At 48.9% G+C, this 26,308-nt stretch overlaps 1 protein-coding gene across 1 annotated transcript; it reads left to right on the top strand.

The window, feature by feature from the left end:
- Positions 1-115: 115 nt before the first annotated feature.
- Positions 116-24,255, top strand: LOC130473419 (BPI fold-containing family B member 4-like). The gene is made up of 14 exons (XM_056844939.1): positions 116-159; positions 3,113-3,217; positions 5,121-5,276; positions 6,056-6,119; positions 12,057-12,120; positions 14,424-14,515; positions 16,628-16,804; positions 17,736-17,792; positions 19,321-19,488; positions 20,003-20,070; positions 21,368-21,410; positions 21,618-21,681; positions 22,577-22,653; positions 24,232-24,255. Exons 1-14 carry the CDS (start codon positions 116-118, stop codon positions 24,253-24,255), a joined length of 1,203 nt encoding a protein of 400 aa, XP_056700917.1.
- Positions 24,256-26,308: the final 2,053 nt, after the last annotated feature.

The raw sequence follows: 26,308 nt of genomic DNA, 5'->3' as shown, positions 1-26,308 counted from the left end.
TCAAATAAAATAAATAAGCACATAAATAAATAAGGGAACAGAAAACAGCTCCTCTCATTCGGCATGGTATTCCCCAGAGGCCAGCCATGTGCATCCAGGAAGCCTACCAGCAACCATGAAGGCAGCCATCTTTGCCTCTTGCCCCTCCCCCAATGACTGGTATTCAGAGCATGGAAGTGCCACTGTCCATTATGCCTCCTAGATCCCCCCCCCACTCTGAATTTATCTACCCCTCTAGCATGGTGTAGTGCAGGGGTCAGCAAACTCATTAGTCAAAAGAGCCAAATATCAACAGTACAACGATTGAGATTTCTTTTGAGAGCCAAATTTCTTAAACTTAAACTATATAGGTAGGTACACTGTTTATTAACTTAATAAACTTTAATTAAAATTTTAAGTCTTAATTAAACTATAGGTACACTGAATAAAACTTGATATCATACTTAATAGTGATCTTATTTATTGATAAAAATTAAATTGTAAGTACCTGCCATTTCCCCCTCCCCGTCCGGAGTCCTTGTCTGGAGGCCTGGTCTACTGCCATAAAAGCCTATTGGTGGACCTGGCCTCCGGCTGAGTCCCATTGGGAGGCCAGGTCTACCCACTGGCTTTCTTGGCAGTAGACCTGGCCTCCGGAGGCCCATAGAAGCCAATTGGTAGACCTGGCCTCTGAAGGGGGACTTTTTCCCCTCCTCGGAGTCCAGGTCTACCACCAAGAAAGCCAGTGGGTAGACATGGCCTCCCAATGGGACTCAGCTGGAGGCCAGAAGCCCGCCCCGCCCAACAGCTGATAGGCGGGGGGGCAGGAACCGCTGAGCCGCCCACCCAGCAATCGCGCGGCTAGAGGGGAGGGGAGGCTTTAGCCTCTCAACCATTGAGGACAAGGGAAAGGGGGACCCGGCCATTCTCCACGGTGGGGGAGAGGAGAGACAGCGCGCCCGCTCGCTCTCTCAGGCGCGCCGGCTCTGCAGCCCAGCTGCCGGCGCGAGCGGGCGCAAGAGCAGGGGCTCCAAACCAAGTTCGGAGAGCCGCACTCAACGGGCCAAAGAGCCGCATGCGGCTCTGGAGCCGCAGTTTTGAGACCCCTGGTGTAGTGGTTAAGAGCGGTGGAGTCTGATCTGGAGAACCGGGTTTGATTCCCCACTCCTCCATATGAGCGGCGGAGGCTAATCTGGTGAACTGGGGTGTTTCCCCCACTCCTACACATGAAGCCAGCTGGGTGACCTTGGGCTAGTCACAGCTCTCTCAGCCCCACCTACCTCACAGGGTGTCTGTTGTGGGGAGGGGGAGGGAAGGCGATTGTAAGCTGGTTTGATTCTGCCTTAAGCGGTAGAGAAAGTCGGCATATAAAAACCAACTGTTCTTATTCTTTGCAAACCATCTCTGCCAAAGGCCAATGTGAATTCTGCCATCTGTGAAGCAAACAACTAGATGAGCCAGGCCTCTAGTGTGATGACACAGGGAGGGGGGGAAATATCTACCCCCACCCCCAAAAAATCTCCCTTTATCACCTCACACATTCAGGACAGCTGCCTCAGAAAATAGATAGAGCTGAGTTTTAATTCATCGTGCGCCACTCCTTGCTGCAGAGAATACGTGGAGCATTTCTCATTGTTAGTTCTGACGTGTCTTCCAACAAGCCCGTTGGAGAGCCGGCCATGGCCACCCTTCCCCAGAGGTCCAGGAGCCACAGCTTAAAAAAACAGGGCTGCTGTTGCCTCACTCCAAGGCAAGGGAACAGGTGAATCTGACCCACAGTACACCAAGATCTTGGCAGGTATCCTGCTGGAAAGAAAGGCTGACTTTTAGGCCCTGTGTACACAGCCACGTCTCCTAAGGCTGAGCCGCCTTTGATCTCCGCTTCCTTGACATTGTGAAAAGGGCAAATACGAGGCTGAAGTGAGTCTACAAAGGCTAATCTCCTCTTTCTTGCCAGTCCCGCTTCAGGATCACTGCACAGAGTAATGTCAGTGCCTTGACGGTTGGTCCAAAGAGGACATCTGCGTTGGCGTCCCTGCTTGGGAGGGTGGCAGTTCCTAGGGCAAGCAGGGTTCTGCTCTTTGTCCCTGGGTGACCTTTATGGGGATTTTCATGCCACGCAGACCTTGCCTGTCTTTAGGACAGAGAGGGGGCCGTCGTCCAATTGCCAGCAGATCTAGTGCCTGCTCTAGGCAGTTAAGCAGGTGGGCATGCACGGCTTTGAAATGCAAGAGTTCTTTCTGGTCATTTATGCATGGGAGTTTTACCCGAGGTTCGTTGCTCGCTGGACCCACACTTTCCTGTCGGGAATCCATGCACCAGCAGCCTCCAAGCTCAAATCAAGTCCCCGGCCCTTTAAATGCTGCTTTGCAATTGGCTTACTTCGCAGTGCTTACTGTGAGAGAACCCCCCCTCAAAAAAAAAAAACCAATGCCACATAAAAAAGCATTTTAAGAACAACAACATTTAAAAGTTGAGAGGGGGAGGAGAAATCCAAGCTTTGGTTTTAAAAAGATTTTCTTCTGCTCAGAATGAGCTCCCAGGGAGCAGGAAGCATTTCAATCCCCGCCTCTGGACATGCTGCTTTGTAATTGGCTGTGAGCAAAACCAAGCTTGTGTGCCCCCACTTTGCCTTATGCACGGGGATTTCACCCGGTCTTTGCTCAGAGAAGATGGTAGGGTCGGGTTAACAGAGGAACGGGAAGGTCTGGGATTTGTGAGGGCTGGCAGTGAGGTCATCTCTAATGGATGGAAAACTCATGCATAACGCCAAGGAACAACCAAGACAGACGGGGGGGGGGGCGATGTTGAGTGAAAGTACCCATAAATAAATGACCTCCCTTGACTTTGTCCCAGGTTAATTTCTGGTAAAGATAGTTTCAGAGAGCACCTGTGTTGGACTGCACTAGGAGAGCTAGATTTGAGTCCAGCGGCACCTGAGAGGCTAAGAACATTTTCGCAGTACGAACTTTTGAGCGTCAAAGCTTTGACTATTGAAAGGTCGTACCGCGAAAATCTTGTTGGCCTCTAAGAGGCTCCTGGATTCGAATCAAGCTTCCCCTGTGAAGAGGAGCCTGCCCGGCCCTCTGTGGGCAGCTCTGTTCTGACTGCCTCCTTGATTTTCCACCTGCAGGTTGCACATCGTGAAGGTCTTCCTTCCCGACGTCTACGTGGAGCTGAAGACAAATGCGACGACACGATTCCATCTCAAAGTCAGGCTGCACCTCAGTGCTCAATAGTGAGTCCTGCACATTTCCAGATCTTCCCCCAAATGAAATCTTTTCCCCCTGTGGATATTGCAGGGAGGAATTGAAAGAAAACAGTGGTGGGCTGATCCTCATTCAGCACAGAACAGAATGCTTGTCTTAATCTTTGATGTAAACTGACTGTGCTTTATAATCAACCGTAAATAATCACTGGCTTGTGTCCTGCCATGGTACTCAGCCAAGTCCGAAACCTTCCTTCTTTTGTTGAACGTGGTTCTTTATTGTTGAGCTGGAGGAAGGCCACAAAATGTGGCTCAAAAGACCGGTAGGATATATTGAGCAGAGGGCATACAGCACAGCAGAATTTGCATTGGGTTATTGCCAAAGAAGTAGAATTCACACAGAGCCTGTAGTAAAGACATATGAGTCCTCTGTTTAAAGCACTGGTTCCCAACCAGGGGTCCATGGACCCCCAGGGGTCCGCGAGAACTAAATTAAGGTCCGCGAAACAAAGTTATAAACCCATAATAAATTAATATTTTCAATTAAAAGTTCTCTATTATAAAAATATATATTCAAATATTATTCTAAGTTTAATGTTTAACTAACAGTTATGATTAAAGTTTATTTTCAAATTCTCAGAATGTTTATTTTGAACCTTGGGGTCCCTGCACCGAACAAAAAAGTCCTAGTGGTCCCTGGTCAAAAAAAGGTTGGGAACCACTGGTTTAAAGGAACTCAGTTCAGGATAGTTTCAGAAGGTAGCCATGTTGGTCTACAGTAGAAAAGCTAGAGACCCCTTAGAGACCAACAAGATTTTCGGGGTATATGTTTTCGAGAGTCAAAGCACTCAGAATCTGATAAAGAAAATTGACATCAGTATCTGGCGAAGGGAGCTTTGGCTCTCGAAAGCTCATAGCCTGAAAATTGTATTGGTCTCTAAGATACTACTGGACTCGAATGCAGAGTGGTGTGGTGGTTAAGAGCAGTGGTTTGGAGCGGTGGAAAGGGTTTGATTCCCCACTCCTCCACATGAATGGTGGAGGCTAATCTGGTGAACTGGATTTGTTTCCCCGCTCCTCCCCATGAAGCCAGCTGGGTGACCTTGGGCTAGTCACAGCTCTCTCAGTCCCACCTACCTCACAGGGTGTCTGTTGTGGGGAGGGGAAGGTGACCGTAAGCCGGTCTGAGTCTCCCTTAAATTGTAGAGAAAGTTGGCATATAAAAACTAACTACTCTTCTTCGTCTTTGTCGTCGTCTTCGTCTTCCATTCAAGATAGGATAGAGTAGAGATAGCATTCTAATCTGAATAGCTATACTAGGATGTATCTAGATGCATAAGGGATGTCCTCATGGTTGCAAGATGGGGGGGAGAGAGAAAGAGGGGAGAGAAAGAGGGGGGGAAGGAAGGAAGGAAGGAAGGAAGGAAGGAAGGAAGGAAGGAAGGAAGGAAGGAAGGAAGGAAGGAAGGTGTTAGCTGGAAGGAAGGAAGATTCAAAAGGGCAGTATGAGAGTAGCAGAAAGGAAGAGATGCACGGGTCCTGACCTGTCTACCACTGTGCTTCTCTGCCATCCCCCTCTGGAGTCTGAGGCTAAGAGAAAGTGCAAAGTCCTTCATTCCCAACAAGTTTCAAGTCACCACTGGGTCATCCTTCAATGTTCTCTGAGGACTATTTTTGTTGAAACCCTGTGGTTTTTATTTTCAGTAATCCAAAGAAGAATAAAAGCTATTTAATTGGGAGACAGTTTAAAAACAAACAACCAAAATGCAAAGACACTGAAGTCTTCTGCTGGTGGAAAGCTCTCTTTTCGCAATTAAGATCACTTTCTGTCAAGAAGCACAATATTTTGGGTGGTGGTAGGGATGTTCTCGTGAGTTGGGGCTAAGGAGAGGCCGAGATTTCAGTTTAATGCTCTCTTTTTTATTTTGTTTAGCTACTTCGGCCACCTCTTTGAAAGGATCGACACCATCATAGACGTGCACTTTGTGGCCAGTGCCCAGTTTCAGAACTATTCAGCGGGCATCGTCCACCTCAAGTACGAGACGTGTGAAACGGGGTTCACCGTTGCACAAATCATCTGCCCGTCGTAGTAAGTGGCGCCAATGAATTCCCCCAGTCGTTGTAATTCTAACTCATGAGTATGTGCTTGGCTTGAACTCCCAAACCCGGTCCCAAAATGGACAAAACAAATTGAAACCCTTTCTAGCCCCACTGCCTGGAGGTGCTATTTGGGCTTCTCCATGCACAAAGCCCTCAAATCAGGATATTGTTACAGTCCTGGAAGTGTAATACTGGCACCAGGGATTAGCAGGGTTTGGAATTGGACAAACAATGAGGGTGACAGCTGTGTCTCAGCGGCAGAGCATCTGCTTGGCATGCAGAAGGCCCCTGGTTCAATCCCCGGCAGCTCCACTTGAAAGGACCAGGTAGTAGGTGATGTGGAAGACCGTTCCTTGAGCTCCTGGAGAGCTGCTGCTAGTCTGAGTAGACAAGACTCCTTGATGGGCCAAGGGTCTGATTCAGTAGAAAGCAGCTTCATGTTTTTGTGTGCCTGGCATGCTTGCCTGGAGCTACTCCTTAGGGTTACTAGCTCTGGGTTGGGAAATACTTGGCGATTTGGGGGGTGCAGCCTGAGGAGGGTGGGGTTTGGGGAGGGGAGGAACTTCAATGGGGTATTGAGTCCCCCTTCCAAAGCAGCCATTTTCTCCAGGTGAACTGATCTCTACAGTGGCTCAGTGGCTGATTACAATACACCCTCATATGGTTCCCAAATCCCCTTTCATTGCCATCCCTCTTGCATTAACAAGGTGATTGCTGGGAGTTTTTCCATCTTTCTTTCGTTTAATTTCCCTTTCCTTGTTTTTTCAGCTTGATGAAGACACAAGTGAGGCCCCTGGTGCAGGAGATCCTCAGAGCCACCCTGCCCAGTGCGGTGAGTCCGGGCTAACTCACAGTGTTAAGTCCGCGTGGGGAGGACACACGATGTCGAGACGGAGTTCCAACTCAACGCGTTTATTGCAGTACAGAACAGAACTAGAGAACACAGTAGAAACAGCCCTGCTTATATGCTCCTCTGGCCGCCCACGGCCACTCCCCCCTGATCCATGATAGGGGGAAAACAACCCCGGGGTACCAATGGCGCGTGCCGGCTTAGGGCCAATGGCGCGCGCTGGCTTTGGCCAATCGCGTGAGCAGGGCTTTGGAGCCTTCGCCCAAGATTCAAGCTCCAACGTTCTCCTGCTTATCCCCTAACTATATATATACACAACACCCTCCCCCCTAAGCCCTGACAACACACAAACAAACATAGTCCTTAAGATAGCTCGGCCGCGATCTTGTGCACTGTGAGTGGCGTGGTGCTCGAACAGGGGCTTCCGGTTGCTCGGCAGCTGTGGGGCTGTCATGTAGCTCAGTGGTGAGGTCGGCCTCTGCTCCGTCTCCGGGCGATGCGGCCTCGTCGGTTGGTAGTGGCCAGTCGGACGCGGCAGATTCCGTTGTGGCAGGCGCGGAGTCTGCGGTGTTGGGGTCCGCCGTGGTTTCTGGAGCAGCGGCGTGGCCCGGCAAGTTGGCTGGGCTGCGGCGCAGCTGGTCAATGTGTCGCTGCAAGACTCGCCCATCCGGGGTGGCGACCCGGAAGGAGACTGGGCCAGTTGCTTCCTGGACTGTGGCTGGGATCGAGGCCGGGCCCGTGCCATAGTTCCGGGTTGCAAACGGCTTGAACTCCTCCCCTGGACGAGCTGCAGGCCACCCCTTCCCCACCCAGTTAAGGACACGGGCAAGGGTGCGATCCTTCGCGGTGTGGGCGGCGACGTCAGAGGCGTGCAGGGGCGGTTCTGGCAGGGTCTTGATGAGCATCACGCTGAACGCTGGGGAAGGGTCGGGATCAGGGTCGGAGTCCTCCAGCGGCAGGCAGCTGAGGGCATCCGCATGGCCGATTGACTTCCCGGGACGATGCGTGAGGCGAAAGTTGTACGCACTCAGGAAGATGGACCAGTGGGGCACTCGGGGTGATAGGATCTGAGGCTTCTGTCGATCCAGGAGGAAGAGGCCCAGGAGCGGCTTGTGATCGGTGACGATCTCGAAGGGCCGGCTGTAGACGTGGTCATGAAACTTTTTAACACTGGCTACAACGGCGAGGGCCTCCCGGTCTATCTGGCATAGTTGTGCTCCTCCGGCGATAGGGTCCGGGAGTAGAATGCTATCGGGGCCTCCCTCCCATCAGGCAACCGGTGGCTAAGGACCGCGCCGATGCCATAGGGCGAGGCATCGCACGTTAGTACCACTGGCAGCTGCTCATCGAAGTGGACAAGCAGGCTGGATTCAGAAAGGAGACCCTTGGTGGCCTCGAAGGCCCGTTGGTGGGCTGCGGCCCAAGACCACGGAGCGGCCTTGTCGAGCAGGCGGTGGAGGGGCTCGGCTACCGACGCCTTGTTGGGCAGGAAGGCATGGTAAAAGTTCAATAGTCCCAAAAACACCTGGAGCTCCTGCTTGCACTGGGGTGGGGGGGGGCTTGGGGGGGCCTTATGGATAGCTGCGACCTTAGCCAGGGTCGATTAGGTAGCCCAGGAACTCTACCTGGGGAAGGCCGAGCTGACACTTCTCGCGCTTAACGGTGAGTCCAGCGACACAGAACCTGCGGAGAACCCCCCGGACGCGGTCTAGGAGCTCCCCATCAGAGCCGGCTGCGACCAGGATGTCGTCGAAGTAGGGAACGACGCCCGGAAGGCCCTTCAGGAGATCTTCCATTAAGTTTTGAAAAATGCCGGGCGCGGTGCTGACCCCGAACTGCAGGCATTTGACTCTGAAGGCACCTCGGTGTGTGACAATGGTCTGGGCATCCGCAGATTCGGCATCTACCGGCAGCTGCTGGTACGCCTGTGCCAGGCCGAGCTTGGCGAACACCCGGCCACCCACGAGGGAGGCCAGGAGGTGGCTTACCATGGGCACCGGGTACGCATGGCTCTGCAGGGCCTTGTTTATGGTTCACTTATAGTCCGCACAGATCCGGACGTCGCCATTGGGCTTCAGCGGCATGACTATCGGGGTCTCCCATTGTGCACTCGAGACCAGCTCCAGGATGGCCATTTTGTGGGTCTCAGCCTCGCTGTCCCTGTCGCTGGCTCTTTCATAATGGACGGGAGCAGGAGGAGGTGGCTGAGTAGCGCGGTGGCCCAAGCAGTCAGCTCTGGAGGAGGCCTCTGCAGAGGTGGCTTCCTCAACAGCCAATGTGAGGGAGACTTCCTTGTGGGCGATGAGGCAACAACGCACCTTCTCGTTCCTCAGGCCGAAGACGAACTGGTCTAGCAGGGAGCCATTGAGGTCCAGGAATTCACAGAACTGGGCCATATGGCATAGTTCTGCTAGGTAGTCGGTTGCCGACTCGCTGGGCTCCTGGTCCCATAGGCGACGAGCAAGGTGAGTTGGCTGGAGCAAGAAGTGGTTGCCCAGCGCAGTCAAGATGGCCGGTAGTGCTCTCTCGAGCACTTTAACGGGGGCCAGCAGGGACTGGCGAGCTGGAAGGTCCGCGGGCCGCACATGCTGAGGAACAGCAAGCGCTTCTTGCTGACGTCTGTGACGTCGTTGGTGTCCATGAAGCATGTCACCCGGTTGGCGTAGCTGTCCCACTCGCTTGGGCTGGCGGAGTCGAACGGTTCCAGTGAGCCTCGGGTGGCCATCGGAGTGAGGTGTTGCGTCTCTTGGTGTGTCGTAGGATTTCAGCAAGGCAAACCGGACTGCCTACCGGTCACTGTAAGGTCACGGAAAGCGAGGCGATTTCAGCTAGAATGATTTCGGTATCAGAGCCGGGCTGCCTACCAGCCTTCGTCACCACTGTTAAGTCCGCGTGGGGAGGACACACGAGGTGGAGACGGAGTTCCAACACAACGCGTTTATTGCAGTACAGAACAGAACTAGAGAACACAGTAGAAAAGGCCCTGCTTATATGCTCCTCTGGCCGCCCGCGGCCACTCCCCCCCTGATCCGTGATAGGGGTAAAACAATCCCGGGGTACCAATGGCGCATGCCGGCTTAGGGCCAATGGCGCGCGCTGGCTTTGGCCAATCGCGTGAGCAGGGCTTTGGAGCCTTCGCCCAAGACTCAAGCTCCAACGTTCTCCTGCTTATCCCCTAACTATATACATACACAACACACAGCTCACAAGAAATATAAACAAGGGAGAAAAGGGCAAACTTCATGCTGGGGATTATTAGGAAAGGGGCTGAAAATAAAACAGTCAATATTATATGACCGTAGGCAGATCATGAGAGGGAGGGCAGGAAGGGTTGCATCAGTGTTTGACTCTCGTGGCCCCTTCTTACATGCTCAGGGTAATGACGATTGCCACTTTGGGGTCAGGAAGCAATTTTCCTCCTGGCTAGATTGGCCAGGGATCCTGGAAGGTTGCTTCGCCATGTTCTGCACATGGAGTAGGGGACACTGGGGGTGTGTGGGGGGTAGTTGTGAATTTCCTGCATTGTGCTGGAGGGTGGACTAGATGACCCTGGTGGTCCCTTCCAACTCTATGATTCTATAATGCCTGTGTAGAGATCTACGGTGCGGCCTCATTTGGGATACTGTGAGCAGTTCTGGTCACCATATCTCGAAAAGGACATCGCAGGGCTGGTAAAAATACAGAAGAGGGCAACCAAGAGGATTATTTGTTTGTTTGTTTATTTATTTTATTTAACTTATACCCCGCTCTCCCCAGCCAATGGCTAGGCTTAGAGGGGCTCACAAAACATTTCAACGTAATAAAATAGAATAAAACATTTTAAACTGCAATTAAAACAGCCCTATAAAAATCCCTAAATGATACAAAAAGTCCGATGGCGCCCCCTAAATTGTAATATAGAGTTATAGCAGGGTGAACAGATGGGAAGCCCCCACAAGGTAGTAAACGGGGGAATCGGCAGGGGAGAGTTGGGGAGGCCAGCGTTTATAGAGAAAGAACCGTGACTGGCCTGAATCGTAAGCTTGGCGGAGCAGCTCCGTCTTGCAGGCCCCTGCAGAACTCTTTATGATCCTGCAGGGCCTTGGTCTCACTGGAGAGGCTATTCCACCAGGCAGGGGCCAGGGCAGAAAAGGAAAGGCTGAAGAGTCTGGGACTGTTCAGTTTATAAAAGAGACAACTAAAGGAGGGCATGATAGAGGTTTATAAAAATATGCATGAGTTGGAGAAAGTAGACAGACAGAACTTTTTCTCCTTCCCCCAAACTAATAGAAATTGCAGGCACCAGTGAAATTGATTGACAGTATATTCTGGAAAGACAAATGGAAGAATTCACTAATGTGCCATTAAGGTTGATTTCCATGAAACCAAGCTCCGTACAGGGTGGAGATCCCAGACCCAACTTGCAAACAATCACAAAATCATGTGTTGACTCATGTGTTGCCCTCAGTTCCCACATCTGTGACTCCCACTCTGGAATCAGCCTTTTGCCTGCTCTGTCACCCCCAAAAGAAATGGCCCATTGTGGTAGAACACGTCTTCCACAACAGGCCAAATAGTTCTTTCCCTGGATTGTTTAAAGTGGGTAGCTACGGTAGGCTGTAGTAGCAAAACAAAATTCATGTCTAGTAGAACCTGAAAGACCAACAATGTTTGAATCCAGCAGCACCTTAAAGTCCAACAAAGTTTTTGAGGTATATTAACTTTCAAGAGTCAAAGCTCCTTTTGAATGATCATTAAAGTGCATTGAAAGTAGATTGGAAGTGCCTTATTCAGCCTGTGTGAAAGTGCTTCTTCTCTTCAGTTCTAACCCTGGAGCTGGGGGCTTGAAGTTCCCAAGTCCTAATTCAAAAATCCTCCTTGCGTACACTGGGAGGTACATGGGCATCATTGTACCATATCCCCTACAGGTCACCTTGGGCCGTCAGTCTCCCTTTGAGATCAATTTAGCTTCCCAAACCCTCCCTATTGCAAGACAGCCCCACTGCTGAAAATGCGGGTAGGATTCACACACCCTATTGCAAGACAGCAAATGAGGGGAGGATTCGCACCCCCTTCCCAGCTAGCTCTCATATTACAAAGGGCTGGGCTCACCATGACCTTTATCTGTAAAAAAAGGCCAGCTGGTATCTTTCCAAATAACAATGCATTGCAAAAAACATTAGAGGGTGAAGAGAGACAGGCAGGAATGCTGGAACAATTTATTTGCCCTTTTCTTACAGTGCTAAATTCCTGTGATGCTGGAGGTGTGACCTCTGTTTTTGAGCATATTACAAGGGTCTCATAAAAAGAGGAATAGCTGCCAAGGCAGAGAAGAGGAATAGCTGTTGAGGCACACTTACTGAACCATATGAAGAACTCAGGATCATGGGGCACCTTGGAAGCCTGTCACAGAGATGCTTGATTCGAACTAGGTTTGCCAACTTCCAGGTAGTTGCTGGGAGATCTTTTGCTGTTACAACTGATCTCCAGCCGATAAAGATCAGTTCACCTGGAGAAAATGGCCACTATTGGACTCTATGGCATTGAAGTCCCTCCCCACCCCAAACCCCGCCCTCCTCAGACTCCACCCCAAAAATCTCCAGGTATTTCCCAACCTGGAGCTGGCAACCCTAATTCGAACACCCAGCCAGTGAGTTCATGTAGGATTTTACCAGTATAATGATGCATTTGCAAATTTACCCCAATACTGCAAATGCTTAATGTCTACAATGCAATCGAGCTTTATATGAAGTTCATGTGCATAGGCCAGGCAGTCCTGGGGTTGCTTTGGCCCCAGCATTCAGAAGCCTGGGGAAGGGGTAGAGTCATACTTGATATGCCTTGAACGTTCTGGTCTCCTGTTGGGAGACAGTAGACATGATGCTCATGGGTGGAAAATTTGGGTTCTGAGCACATTAACATGTCTGGTTTGCATTTCAGCTTTGCCAAGCAGTGAAACTAGTTGGCAACGTGGCATTATTTGATTTTCTGTATACAGCAAATGGTGAGTTTCTTGGACTGATTCCCAAGCCAGCTCCTTTCATCTTTATCTTTGACCCTTTGATGGGTATCTCCTCCTCAGGGGAAAAAAAAGGGTGATTTTTTAAATGTGTGGCAGAAAAGCTTGAATTAGGGGAAAGGGTGATCGGGGGAATGTTAGTTCACCCATCACTAGGACAGAAAGGCCTGTTATGCAGCGACATGGGGAAGGGCCATGGCTCAGTAGTAGAACCTCTGCTTGGCCTGCAGAAGGTCCCAGGTTCAATCCCCGGCATCTCCAGTTAAAAGGACTAGGCAAGCAGGTGATGTGAAATACCTCTGCCTGAGACCCCAGAGAGCTGCTGCCGGTCTGAGTAGACAATACTGACTGTGATGAACCAAGGGTCTGATTCAGCATAAGGCAGCTTCATGTGTTCATGTGATGTTTTCCTGCGGCCACCCCCACCGACTGCTGCAGGGCTTCCTTTTCATTATGCATGCCTTTTCCACTTATCAGAGGTCACCTCACCCTCCCCATGCGTTTTGCCAGCACTTTCCAGATTCTGGGTAAAACAGCATCTGGAAAACACAGGCAAAATGCACAGAAAGTGTGAGGCGACCTCTGATGGGTGGGAAAGGCATGCATAATCAAAAGGAAGCCCTGAAGCAGTCGGTGGGGGTGACCACGGGGAAACGTCCCTGCATAAAAAGCCAAAGAAAACATGGAGGATATTTTTATGTCTATGCTTAAGACATACTGGGTGTGCACCTGAAACTGTAATGTGGGAATACAGTAAACATGGGCTCCATCACATTAAAAACACTCAACAGGGAAGCAGTCGGTGCCATCCCTTGATTCCTTTGTACGTGTTGACAACTCAATTTGCTGCTCAAGGAATGTGAACATAAGGAGAGCCCTGCGGGATCAGGCCAAAGCCCCATCTGGTCTGATATTCTGTTCCTATAGTGGCCAACTAGCTGCCTCTAGGAAGCCCACAAACAGGTGAAATGGCCTTTGGGCTATCTTGGGGCGCCATCAGAATTTACACATTTTTATGTTCGCGCATGAGCTGCAGCCTTCAGGGTCCATGAAGAAGAAGAAGAGTTGGTTTTTATATGCCGACTTTCTCTACCACTTAAGGGAGAATCAAACTGGCTTACAATCACCTTCCCTTCCCCTCCCCACAACAGACACCCTGTGAGGTACGTGGGGCTGAGAGAATGAGACTAGCTCAAGGTCCCCCAGCTGGCTTCATGTGGAGGAGTGGGGAAAGAAATCCAGTTCACCAGATTAACCTCCGCCGCTCAAGTGGAGGAGTGGGGAATCAAACCCGGTTCTCCAGATCAGACCCCACCACTCTAAACCACCGCTCTTAACCACTACATCATTCTGGCTGAAAGCTTATGCTAGAAAAAAAAAACTTGTTAGCCTCTAAAGGTGCCACCAGGCTCAGGTTTATTTTTCTTCATTTATATCCTCCCTTTCTCCCCAATTGAGACCCAACGCAGCTTCCATTGGTCTCCTGTCTTCACAAGTAGCTTAGGCTGAGAGTGGGTGACTGGCCCAAAGCATTGGTCACCTGTCCTTCATTTTATCTTCACAAGAACCCTGCGAGGTAGGTTTGGCTGAGAGTGCTTGACTGGCCTAAGGTCCCCCAGCAAGCTTCCATGATGATAGACTAACATGGCTACCCTGCTGGAATTCGTGTGTGCAATTTATCAGGACGGGTTCTCCAGTGTGTGTTTTTGTGCAAGATTTCAAACCCACTTTTCAGCGGCCGCTTCCCCGAAGTGGTGCACAAGATAGCCCGATGAAATATCCTGACGTTGCAAGCTAAAAATTAATACAGCCCTAAAAAATAAATCTATAAACACGCTATAAAGCTGGTTTCCAAATGCAAAATGAAATAAGTGTAGGGGTTAAGAGCGGTGGTTTGGAGCAGTGGACTCTGATCTGGAGAACCGGGTTTGATTCCCCACTCCTCCACATGAGCGGCGGAGGCTAATCTGGTGAACTGGGTTTGTTTCCCCACTCCTGCACATGAAGCCAGCTGGGTGACCTTGGTCTAGTCACAGTTCTGTTAGAGTTCTCTCAGCCCCACCTACCTCCCTTGAGTCTCCCTTAAGTGGCAAAGAAAGTCAGCATATAAAAACCAACTCTTCTCCTCCTCCTCCTTGTCTGCTTCCTGAACCCTGAGAGAATCCCAAACCTGTGAAAGTCACAATTATTGAGACGGCCTGATTTTTTGACAGCATCCCAGAATGGGTGGGAGTGTGTGTGTGTAATTTTGTGATGCTGTAATGAGATGTCTAATTTTGTGTTTTCAGTGTTGGTCTCAATCCGCTCAGCAACATCGCTCCAGTATCAGCTGGCCGCACTGCCACAGTTAACGCCCATCTCCTTTGCCGTGAAATTAAACGTAAGCCGTGTGTTTGACTCCATAACTTTGTCACCAACCAGTTTTTAAGAGGCGGTCTCAAGAATCCTACAGTAAAGCAAAGTATGACCAGAAAGATGATGAAATTTGAACATATCCTACTGGAACAAATGAATAGCGCAAAAGGATTAATTTCCAAAATATACTCTCATTTAATTGACTGAAAACAATATGGGAAGACATTATTGGGATAAAAATTGAACAAAATATATGTAATAAATTGTGGATGACTCAAACAAGGGAAACTATATCAACAGTCCTGAGGGAGAATTCTCTAAAATTACTACGTCGATGGTATATTACTCCGGTGTGTCTTGCAAGAATAAGTAATACAAATAATACAAAATGTTGGAGAAACTGCAACCAGCAAGGCATGTATATCCACATGTGGTGGTCATGTCATGCACTGTAGTGTCCCAGTTTTGGGGAAAATATTGATAGAAATGGCAAATATGACACCTCAGATCATTCATGCTACAGCAGCATTGGCTCTGTTAATCTGGGGGGAATAAAATGGAAAATCAGCATCCAGGGGAGGTAATTGTGTTTATGCTGATGGCAGCCCATGGGGTATGGTTGCCAGATCCCTATTCGCTACCAGCGGGAAGTTTTTGGGGTGGAGCCTAAGGAGGGCAGGGTTTGGGGAGGGGAGGGACTTCAATGCCATAGAGTCCAATTGCCAAAGTGGCCATTTTTTCCATTTATCGGCTGGAGATCAGTTGTAATAGCAGGAGATCTCCAGCTAGTACCTGGAGGTTATATCAAAATAGACACTTCTGTGTACAAACACACTCAACCCAAAGACACACAGAATATTCTGTGTGTCTTTGGGTAGTACCTGGAGGTTGGCAAACCTGTGTGTGTGTGTGTTAAGTGCCGTCAAGTCGCTTCTGACTCATGGCGTCCCTATGAATGAAAGTCCTCCAAAATGTCCTGTCTTTGACAGCCTTGCTCAGATCTTGCAATCCTACCATAGGGTAATAGCAAAATGTTGGGAAACCGCAAAACTCTTAACATTACATTCTTGGTATTCAGAACTATGACAAATAGCCATGGCAGAAAAATTGACACATCAACTGAGAATAGTCAAAGGTAAAGCTAAAATATCAGATTTCTATGAAATTTGGCATGATTTTATTTCATACATGAATCAGAAAGTTATCCAACATCTATCTAAGCCCTTCTTCAGGTTATGGAAAATGAATTAAGTACAAAATATATAAAGAATTATTTTTTAATCCCTAGTGCCATTAATGAATTTCTCTCTTATTTGTGACTGTAAGATAAATTGGAAAATGTGTTAAATACTAAGCCCTCTGTCAATAATTTGATTCAACTTTATGCATTTGTGCGGGGTTTGTCATTTTTTTCTATGTTTGTATTTTAATAGGGGTTTTTTGTTATCTTTGTCTTGATGATGGTCTTCCGTTTGGAAAATTTCATTAATTAAAAACAAATTAAAAAAATAGAGGCAGCCTATGCAGTGGCTCACTTCAGACAGTGTGAAAAAAAGTGTTCTGTTAAAGTAACTATGGTCAGTAGAAAAGAGCAAGAGTCCAGTCGCACCTTAAAGACTAGCAAAATTTCTGGCAGGCTATGAGCTTTCCTGACTCACAGCTCACTTCTTCAGATACAGCTAGAATGTGAGTCCATCTATCCTTAAGTAGAGAAGAGTGAATTCACACACCCAATGGCAATAGCATGTAAATGTCAATACCAGGTAAATGACATTAGCAGGCATGATTGGATCAGGTGTGATATGCAGAGGGGTAGTAGACGTGGAGAAATCAGCATTGGTAGTGAGACATGAATCTCAGGTCCCTATTCAGTCCAGGAGAATGCATTGTGTTGAGCTTCGTTATTAGTTGTAATTCAGCAGACTCTCTAAATATGGTCAGTGTTATCAGCGAAATTTGAGCCACTCCTGAGGTTGCTCTCTGGCAGTCTTTAAGCAGAGGCTGGACACTTGTCAGGGATGCTCTTGGCTGATCCTGCATTGAGCAGGGGATTGGACTAGATGGCCTCTACGGCCCCTTCCAACTCTATGATTCTATGATTCTATTCTTTCCAATCCTCCACTATCTCTCTTTACAGATCTGGATACGAACTGCTGGACGATTCCTCTCCATTCCTGCGAGTGATCACCCTATCGCTTTCCCTTCCCTGAAGGGCAACGATCTCTGCATGCTGTTCACCCAGGATGCTATTAATGCCATGCTCCCTGTGGTGATCCGGGTTGCGCCTCAGGAGTTCATTACCAGGCCACAAGTGGTGAGTTTGGTGGAGGTCTGGTCTATGACAGCCCTGGCTTGGATGGCCCCGGCTAGCCCGATCTTGTCAGATCTCAGAAGCTAATCAGGGTGGGCCTGGTTAAGTATTTGGATGGGAGACCACCAAGGAAGTCCTGGGTTGCTACACAGAGGCAGGCAATGGCAAACCACCTCTGTTCATCTGCCCTGACCTGGATGTTCCAGGCTAGCCTGATCTCGTCAGATGCTAAAAACGGTCAGCCCAGGTTAGTTCTTGGATGGGAGTAGTAGTAGGTAGAAAGTGCCATGAAGTCGCAGCTGACTTATGGCTAGGGTTACCTATCTCCAGGTGGTGGCTGCCGATTTCCACTGATTTCCAGGTGGCAGAGATCAGTTCGCCTGGAGAAAATGGCTGCTTTGGAAGGTGGACTCTAAGGCATTATACCCCATTGAAGTCCCCTCCCCAAACCTCACCTTCCTCAGGCTCCACCCCCAAAATCTCCAGGTATTTCCCAACCTGGAGCTGGCAACCCTACTTAAGGCAACGCTGAAGGGTTTTCAAGGCAAGAGAGAAACAGAGGTGGTTTGCCGTTGCCTGCCTCTGGGTAGCAACTCTGGACTTCCTCGTTGACAGGGTCTTCTCAACTATGACCCTATATCTCTGAAATAGCTTGGTTTTGTGCTTTTGGTTACTTTTTTCTTTGTTCATTTGACTTTAAAATATGAATTAAATGATGCTGTGATTTATGTTCTGGCTTCATCACGCTACAGTTTTGTGATTTTGTTGCTATTCTTTAATTTGCATCCGTTGTTCGAGATATCCTTGGTTTCTTTTGTTGGGGAGTCAGCTGCTTTGAATTTTAGTAAAGGGGGATGTAAAAAATTTGAACAGATCAGATTTAACAACCGGATCTGCCATTTTCTCCCCCCACAACCTTGCTTCCTGCCGACAGTTCTCTGGTTCCATGCAGCTCATAAATGCCGTGGCCCTTCTTCTTTCTCATCAAAAGGTAAGCAGAGGTCCTTGACGGTTTCGGTTAATTGGGCTGAGAATCAGGGTTCCCTCACCCAGGGCCAGTTTAAGGTTTTGGCAGGGGGCAAGGGTAGGCATTGATGAGGGGACCCCATCTGCCTACCACCAGAGGCTCCCCTCATGCCCTCATTTCACCCCCAAACCTGCATGCCCCCACCCGCTCATATGTCCTTCTCTTTCTTGCAAGCACTCCACAGTCCACGCTCAATTGTTTGCACCAACTGCACGCCCTTTCCCCGACAGTGCTGGACAGCGTATGCAGCTGCCATTGCTACCAGGAGTGCCTCCACTGTGCGCCACCCACATAACCTCCAGAATCATTGAGGTGGTTGGGAGTATGGGTACAGACAGGTGGCAGGAGAGATATGTGGGTGGGGGTGAGCAGCAGTGGGGCCCACCAGAAATTCTGGCCAACAGCAGCTGCCCCACTTCACAGTAGGCTGATGCCGGCCCTGTGTGACGCTCTGCCTGGAGGCCCAGCGCAATCCAAGCATCACTTAAGAACTTCAGAAAGGCCTTGCTGGATCAGACCAGGGTCCAACACGACCAGCAGTCTGTTCACACAGTGGCCAACCAGGTGCCTCTAGGAAGCCCACAAAAAAGACGTTGACTGCAGCAGCACTGTCCTGCCTGTGTTCCACAGCACCTAACATAATAGGCCTGCTCCTCTGGTCCTGGAGAGAATAGGTATGCATCATGACTAGTATCCAGTTTGACTACTATTAGCCATGGATAGCCCTATTCATATAAGAACATAAGAAAGGCCCTGCTGGATCAGACCCAGGCCCATCACGTCCAGCAGTCTGTTCACACAGTGGCCAACCAGGTGCCTTTAGGAAGCCCCCAAACAAGACGGCTGCAGCAGCATTATCCTGCCTGTGTTCCATAACACCTCATACAATAGGCATGCTCTTCTGATCCTGGAGAGAATAGGGATGCACCATAAGAACATAAGAAGAGCCCTGCTGGATCGACCAAGGCCCATCAAGTCCAGCAGTCTGTTCACACAGTGGCCAAACAGGTGCCTCTAGGAAGCCCAGAAGCAAGATGACTGGAGCAGCATTATCCTGCCTGTGTTCCACAGTATCCAATATAATAGGCATGCTCCTCTGATCCTGGAGAGAATAGGTATGCATCATGACTAGTATCCATTTTGACTAGTAGACACGGATAGCTCTCTCCACCATGAACATGTCCACTCCCCTCTTAAAGCCTTCCAAGCTGGCAGCCATCAACACATCCTGGGGCAGGGAGTCCCACCATTTAACTATGTGTTGTGTGAAGAAATACTTCCTTTTATCTGCTTTGAATCTCTCCACCCTCCAGCTTCAGCAGATGACCCCGCCTTCTGGTATTATGAGAGAGGGAGAAAAGTTTCTCCCTGTCCACTCTCCCTGTACCATGCACAATTTTATAGACCTCTGTCATGTCTCCTCTCAGCCGCCTTCTTTCCAAGCTAAACAGCCCTAAGCGTTTTAACCCCTTCCGTGCCCCCCCTCTTGCAGTGTCCCAGGTGCCCCGATAAGTCTCCTCTGAGAATTCTGCTCAATGTGGTCGAACCCGCAGCGATGGTCCTGCAGTCCAGCAGCGCCCACCTCCAGCTGGCCCTCGAGATCGCGGTGGCTGCCAAGGACCCCCTCGGGACCATCACCGACCTCTTCGTCCTCAAGGCGGTAAGTCTTGGCATTGAGGGCCGGCTCCCTCACTTGCTGGACCCGACTGGAAAATGTAGGGTTGACATCTCCAAGTTGAGAAATTCCTGGAGATCTGGGGGTAGAGCCTGAGGAGGCTGAGATTTAGGGAGGGAGGAAACCTCAGCAGGGTACAATGTAGGGTTGCCAGGTGGAACCTGAGGAGGATGGGGTTTGGGGAGGGGAGAGACTTCACTGCCATAGAGTCCAATTGTCAAAGCGCCCATTTTCTCCAGGTGAACCGATCTCTATCGGCTGGAGATCAGTTGTAATAGCAGGAGATCTCCAGCTAGTACATAGATGTTGGCAACCCTACATAGAGCCCACCCTCCAGAGGAGCTATTTTCTCCAGGGGAATTGATTGTCTGGAATTCTAGATGATCTCCAGGCCCCACCTGAAGGTTGGCAACCCTAGGAGAATGGCAGGGAACGGAAGCAGGTGGGTCCTTCTCAGCTGCTCACCCCTGAGATTTTACTCTTGCTGTTTTGCTTTCAGAACCTCAAACTGAGTGTTGAGATGTCCGTCCACGACTCCAGACTGATCTTCCACACAACTCTGATCAGGTATCTTATTTATTGCTGCGTGAGTAGTCACTTTCAGAGAGCCTTTGAAGGGGAAGCAAAGCAGAGGGTCACAAACACTTCCAGTAGGCCAGGGCCAGAATATGGACCAAACAAAGGGTTGCCAGTTTCTAGGTGGGGCCTGGAGATGCCCCAGAATTACAGCTGATCTCCAGACTGCAGAAATCGCATCCCCTGGAGGAAATAGCAGTTTTGTGGGGTGGACTTTATGGCATTATACCCCACAGAGATCCCTCCCCTTCCCAAAAACCTTGCTCTCCAGGATCCACCCCCAAATCTCCAGGAATTTCCCAACCCAGAGTTGGCAACCTTAACTGGAATCAGCATCAACAGGCTCTCCTTGTCCTGTTGCTCCAATGGAGTGCTCTCTGGTCTAGGGGTGTGCCCCCCCCCAAAAAAATCAGTAAATTTCGGGTTTGGGTTTATTGGGCCCAATTTTTTTCAGTAAACCTGGAATAAGCCGAATGCCCATACCAGTCAATGGGCATTTCAGCTTTATTTCCAGTTTTTCCGAAAAAATGCAGGTCCATTATAGTTTATATGGAATTTTTTTAAAGGCGCTCTGGGGAGGCGGTATTTTTCAAGGTAGAGTCACCGAATTCACAGCGTAGCTCCCAGGGCCTCTCCTTGCACAAAGACCAAAGTTTGGTAAAGTTTGGGACAGGGGGTCCGATTGTATGGGGTCCTGAAGGGATCACCCCCACCTCCTTAGAAAAGCATGGTAAAGTTTAGCTTACCTTCAGTCACAAAGTGATGATACTTGTGTGGTGGTGGCCAGTGGTTAAGCATGTCAGAGTAGTATCTGGGAGACCCAGGTTCAAATCCTCATTTGGGCCATGGAAGCTCTCATGGGCCAGTCGCACTCTCTCAGCCTAACCCACCTCACAAGATTGTTGTGAGTGTGAAAGGGAGGAGGGGAGAATAATGTAAGCCACTTGAGGTCCCCACTAGGGAGAAAGGTTGGGTATAAATGCATTAAATAGAAAAAATAACTTTTAAAAAATGTTTTCAAACATCTGCACAGCCAACCAAATGTCCTATGGCCAATCGCAAGTCCTGCTGTGCAAAAGTCCCTCTTGGAATCGGCCACATCCTAAAAACACTTGAGAAGCACCAGGAAAGATGTCAGCAGGCACTGTGGGGCCCATGGGCTCCACAATGGGGACCCCTGCACAGGCTCTACTTAGAAGCTGCCTCTGGTTAGTTTTGAGACAGACACTTGTGTGTAACAAAGGATCTTCTGATAGCTCAGCTCTTACCTATTTACCTCTCCCCACAGAGTTGACCTGCTTGTGATTTCCACAGACATCGGACACATTTCTGTAAGTGCTTTTCTGTACATAAGAGAGATTGGTGGGTAGATTACGACATTAAAAACAACATACATCTAAAAAGAAGACTAAAATTCTAAGATATAAGACCCTTAAAGGCCTCGCCTTGGCCATTAGTGGCATTGTTCAGTATGAAGTTCACACACAGCACGCATCTTCTGCTGATGCATGACTGATCACCGCTTCTCCACCTTGCAGGTTTCCAGTCTTACAAGGTGGATTCATCTTCTTCTAGTGGAGACATTCGTGCCGCGCATCAATGGTAAGACCAGTTAGCTGCCACCTGCGGCCAACACCAATCGGCATTGTATCTTGACCAACAGCCTTTTCCTGAGTTTATTTTACCAACCCCTCCCTCTTCCTCATGGTACAGTTTCAGTCCCATGCTTCTGCACAGAGGTTTCCATTAGAAACCATTAATGTGTTCAGCTGCAATCCACCGAGTGAGCCGTTACATCAACCTGCACCTCTGAAGTGCCCTGCTGGGTCAGATCAGTGGTCCATCCACACCAGCATCCTGTTGCCAACTATAGGCCCTGGAAAAACTACAAGCAAGGCACGGGGGCCCAAAGACATATGAGGAAGTAGGAAGAAACCAGCCAAAGCATGTTTCATTCTAATGCTAAATTGTGGAACTCCCTGCCCCAAGATGTGGTGATGGCTGCCAACTTGGAAGGCTTTAAGAGGGGAGCAGACATGTTCATGGAGGAGAAGGCTATTCATGGCTACTAGTCAAAATAGATACTAGTCATGATGCACACTTATTCTGACCAGGATCAGAGGAGCATGCCTATTATGTTAGGTGCTGTGGAGCACAGGCAGGATAATGCTGCTGCAGTTGTCTTGCTTGAGGCTTTCCTAGAGGCACCTGGTTGGCTACCTGAAATTGAGAAGGGTAGCTCTAGGAATTGCCAGAAACTCTGTGGTAAGAACTTCCTATAAGTAGATGAAGCCTAATTTTTTCCCATTGCCACTTCAAAGCAGCAGCAGGTAATGGGGCCAGGGGATGGGGGATTCCCAGCCCTCACCGGCTGCTTGGCAACCCTATTCTGCCCCTTTACTTGCCTGGCATCATCGTGGGCAAACGCAGGCTTAAGCCACGACTTGAACCCTGCCGTGGGACAGATGTCTGAACTAATCCTCTCGGCTTGTTTCAGATTGCCTGAATGCTGGGCTCCCCGTGCCTTCTCTGTTGAACATTAAAGTGGATTACCCAAAGTTTTTGATTTTGCAGGTAAGGTCTTTGATGAAATCTTGCAGCAATATCGTGAACTGGAGGAAGAGGGTACTTAACCCTTCAACCTCTATTCACTTTCATGGTACAAAACTGGGATCCCTGCTTTGGGACTTGCATTTAAAAGGAGGAAAGACATGTTCTTTAAAAACATCATTATATCGATATACCATTATAACAACAGGTGAAGCAGGTTCATTGAATTCTCAGCTTTCATTTAAAAACGTAAATCTCCATCTCTTTGCCTTGCAGAGATGTAAAGAAAGAGGCATATCTTTGCAAGGGAAGAGGCCAGAGACTTACTTTTTAAAAAAATGAAAGCTGGGGATTCAGAAAACCTGCTACACCTATTGCTGCAATGGCACATTGATGTAGTGGTGTCTTAGAGCTGATTTGTTTTTGTTTTTTATATTGCAGAAGCCCTGTTGACCTGGTAGTAGTACCCACTCTCAGGGGATCAGTTCAGGGGAACTGCAGGGAAACCTGCTATGTGGAAGCTCCGTTGTGGCTGCACACCAACAACAGGGGCTGTGTGGGGAGGGGCTGTGGCTCAATGGAAGAGCATCTGCTTGGCATGCATAAGGTCCCAGGTTCAATCCCCAGCATCTCCAGCTAAAGGGACTAGGCAAGTAGGTGATGTGAAAGGCCTCTGCCTGAGTCCCTGGAAAGCAACTGCAAGTCAGACTTTGATGGACCAAGGGTCTGATTCAGTATGTGTTCAACAGGGAAACTATGAAGTCTTGTCCCCATGTGGAAGACCCCCATGTGGCGATAGAAGGGTTAAACCACCTTTCCCTTCCCTACACAGCCCCAAGGCAAATTGAGGCTTCGTGTTTGCATTTTATGGACAGAATAGCACATGGCTACATTTTGTGGGTTTTGTTGTTGTTTTTTTAGCTCTGCTAGTTGGTTATATTCTATAGGCTTCCACATTAGGGCCTGGTGAACTTGACCGCCATGACTGGGCATTTTCTTTCTAAAACTGATTTTCCTGAGCCCATGTAAAAGACACGAGACATCCTTATGCTCCAGTATTGTTTGGGATAGCCTGATCTCATTGGATCTCAGAAGCTAAGCAGGGTCAGCCCTGGTTAGTACTTGGATGGGAGATCACCAAGGAAGTCCAGGGTCTCCATGAAGAGGCAGGCAATGGCAAATCACCTCTGAACCTCTCTCGCCCTGACCTGGATAGCCCAGGCTGGCCTGATTTCCTCAGATCTCGGAAGCAAAGCAGGGTCAGCCATGGTTAGTATTTGGATGGGAGATCTCCAAGGAAGTCCGGGGTTGCTATGTAGAGGCATAAAGGTCTACCGTGCATAGTGTGTCCCAGTTCCAGGAAAATGGGCACAGGAAGTAGTCTTGGGCTTGGAAATGTCTCATCTGGCACTTTTCCTTGCATTCACCTCTTGAAACCTCCTCCAGCACCTGGCAAAATCCCAAAAGCGCCACAACATGCCTCACCATGATCCTTTATGGAAGCTAAGGACCTAACCGTTTCGCTTTATGGAAGCCAAGGATCTAACCTTTTCCATTTATGGAAGCCAGGATCTAACCCTTTCCTTTGTGACCTTTCCGCAGGGCTCCCTTGCACTGTGTGTATGAGAGGTAGGGGCCGCCGCCGAATACACTTGGGAGCAGGAAGCAGAGCAGAAGGCCTTTGCCAGAAAGAAGAGTCTGTGTCTATCCTATGCTTAATGTTACTTTGATTTCCCACTGTCTCTCAGCTCATTGGGGCAAGTTCAGTGTAATTTGCTCACATTCTAGTAGTGCTGCATTCTCAAATAGCAGAGAGGAAAGTCCTGAGGATCTGCAAAGTCTGTCGGGAGACTGAGACTGGAGTTAGATTGGAGATGCCTCCAGAAAAGATGAACACATTATCTGGAGGAGCAGAGTTTGCAATGGCAGAAGCCAGTTTTTCTGAACTCTCTCCCCAAGTTCTAGCATTATAGGAGAGGAAGAAAAAGTTTCCTTTTGCCACCTTATGTATAACTTATAAATCCATGCAATTTCCCCCCTTAGTCCTCTTTTTTTCTAAATTGAAAAGCCCCAAACTCTTCAGAGCAGTTCCTTGCACAGAAGATGGTCCAGTCCCTTGTTTCGTGTGGGGGAAGCATTTGGGGATGCAACCCTGTGTCAACTGTAGCCTGAAATGGTTATAATCCAGCAAAAGCTTTACCTCTTGGTGCGACTGCTTGTAAAAACCAGTCCTGGGTGAGAGGAAGGAGGATTGTTTTCTATGCAAGAAGAGCATGATTTCGTTCGAGAGGCTTTCTGTCCCATCTGATGAAGGGAGCTTGGACTCTCGAAAGCTCACACCCCGAAAATCTGATTGGTCTCTAAGGTGCTCCTGGACTCAAATCTAGCTGTCCTTTCCCATCGCTGTACAATTCTGGCGCTTTGTATCTTTGTGTGGTGGCCTATGGGTGATATTCCTGGCCCTTTGTGCATCTTTTCAAAATAAAGATTTCGACTCTCTCAAGAGTCCGAGGGGGGCTCCCATTTTTGTAACACGGCCCGTAATCCCTTGCAAACAATTGCTCTGGTTTGCTTGGCTACCGCAAGATGAACTAAATTCTGTACTTTGAGGCTAGCACTGATAAAATAGCAATGCACGGTTGGTGCTGTATTTTTGCTTAGAGCTGCTCTCCCAACTCCTAGCTCCAGGGGGCATGAAACGGTCAGCTATAAGCTCAGTCTTTTGACAGTGCTATTTATACAAGTAGCATTAACAAGTAGCTCATGTCAATCAGCTGCCAAAAATTGCAGGCATGAAAATGAGTGGGAAGGTTGTGGCGGTGCACAGCATCACAGCAGGCATTTTTCTTTTTAATACAGCCTCATGTACTTACCAATTCATACAGGAAGTGATAAAGGGTAGCTCTAGGAATCTGGTAAAACCGGGGTAGCTCTGGTAAAACCGGGGTAACTCTAGGAATCGCCAGAAACTCTATGGTAAAACTAGAGTAAAACCAGGGTAGCTCTAGGAATCGCCAGAAACTCTATGGTAAAACTAGAGTAAAACCGGGGTAACTCTAGGAATCGCCAGAAACTCTATGGTAAAACTAGAGTAAAACCAGGGTAGCTCTAGGAATCGCCAGAAACTCTATGGTGACACCAAGATAGCTCTAGGAATAACTGGATTCCTGGAGCTACCCTTTGTCACTTTCTGTATGAACGTCTGGCAAGTCCATGAGGCTGCTTGCCAGCCCTACCTTAAAGACTAATATGGTTTTACTCTAGCGTACACTTCCATGGGCAGGAACAGGTGAAAAAGTGTGTTCTGTTCCATGAAAGCACCTGATACAATAAGCCTTTGTTCATCTTTAAGGGACCGCTGGACGCCCCTAAATTCATGGGTATTTTTTAAAGGTGAAATGCAATGGAGAAATCCATTTCAGGAGGGAGGACGCCAGAGAACAAACAGTTGGGTCATAGACAGCCACCCTGGATTTGAGAACTGCCCCCCTAGGGTTGCCAGGTCTCTCTTCATTGAGGAGGGCGGGGTTTGAGGAGGGGAGGGACTTCAATGCCACAGAGTCTAATTGCTAAAGCGGCCATTTTCTCCAGGTGAACAGATCTCTATCGGCCGGAGATGAGTTGTAATAGCAGCAGTTCTCCAGCTAGTAACTGGAGGTTGGCAACCCTACCCAAGCCC

This window comes from Euleptes europaea, chromosome 2 (assembly GCF_029931775.1).
Source record: "Euleptes europaea isolate rEulEur1 chromosome 2, rEulEur1.hap1, whole genome shotgun sequence".
Classification (NCBI taxonomy): Eukaryota; Metazoa; Chordata; class Lepidosauria; order Squamata; family Sphaerodactylidae; genus Euleptes; species Euleptes europaea.
The sequence above is the reverse complement of the archived record's forward strand: the minus strand, read 5'-3'. Positions and strand labels throughout refer to the sequence as shown.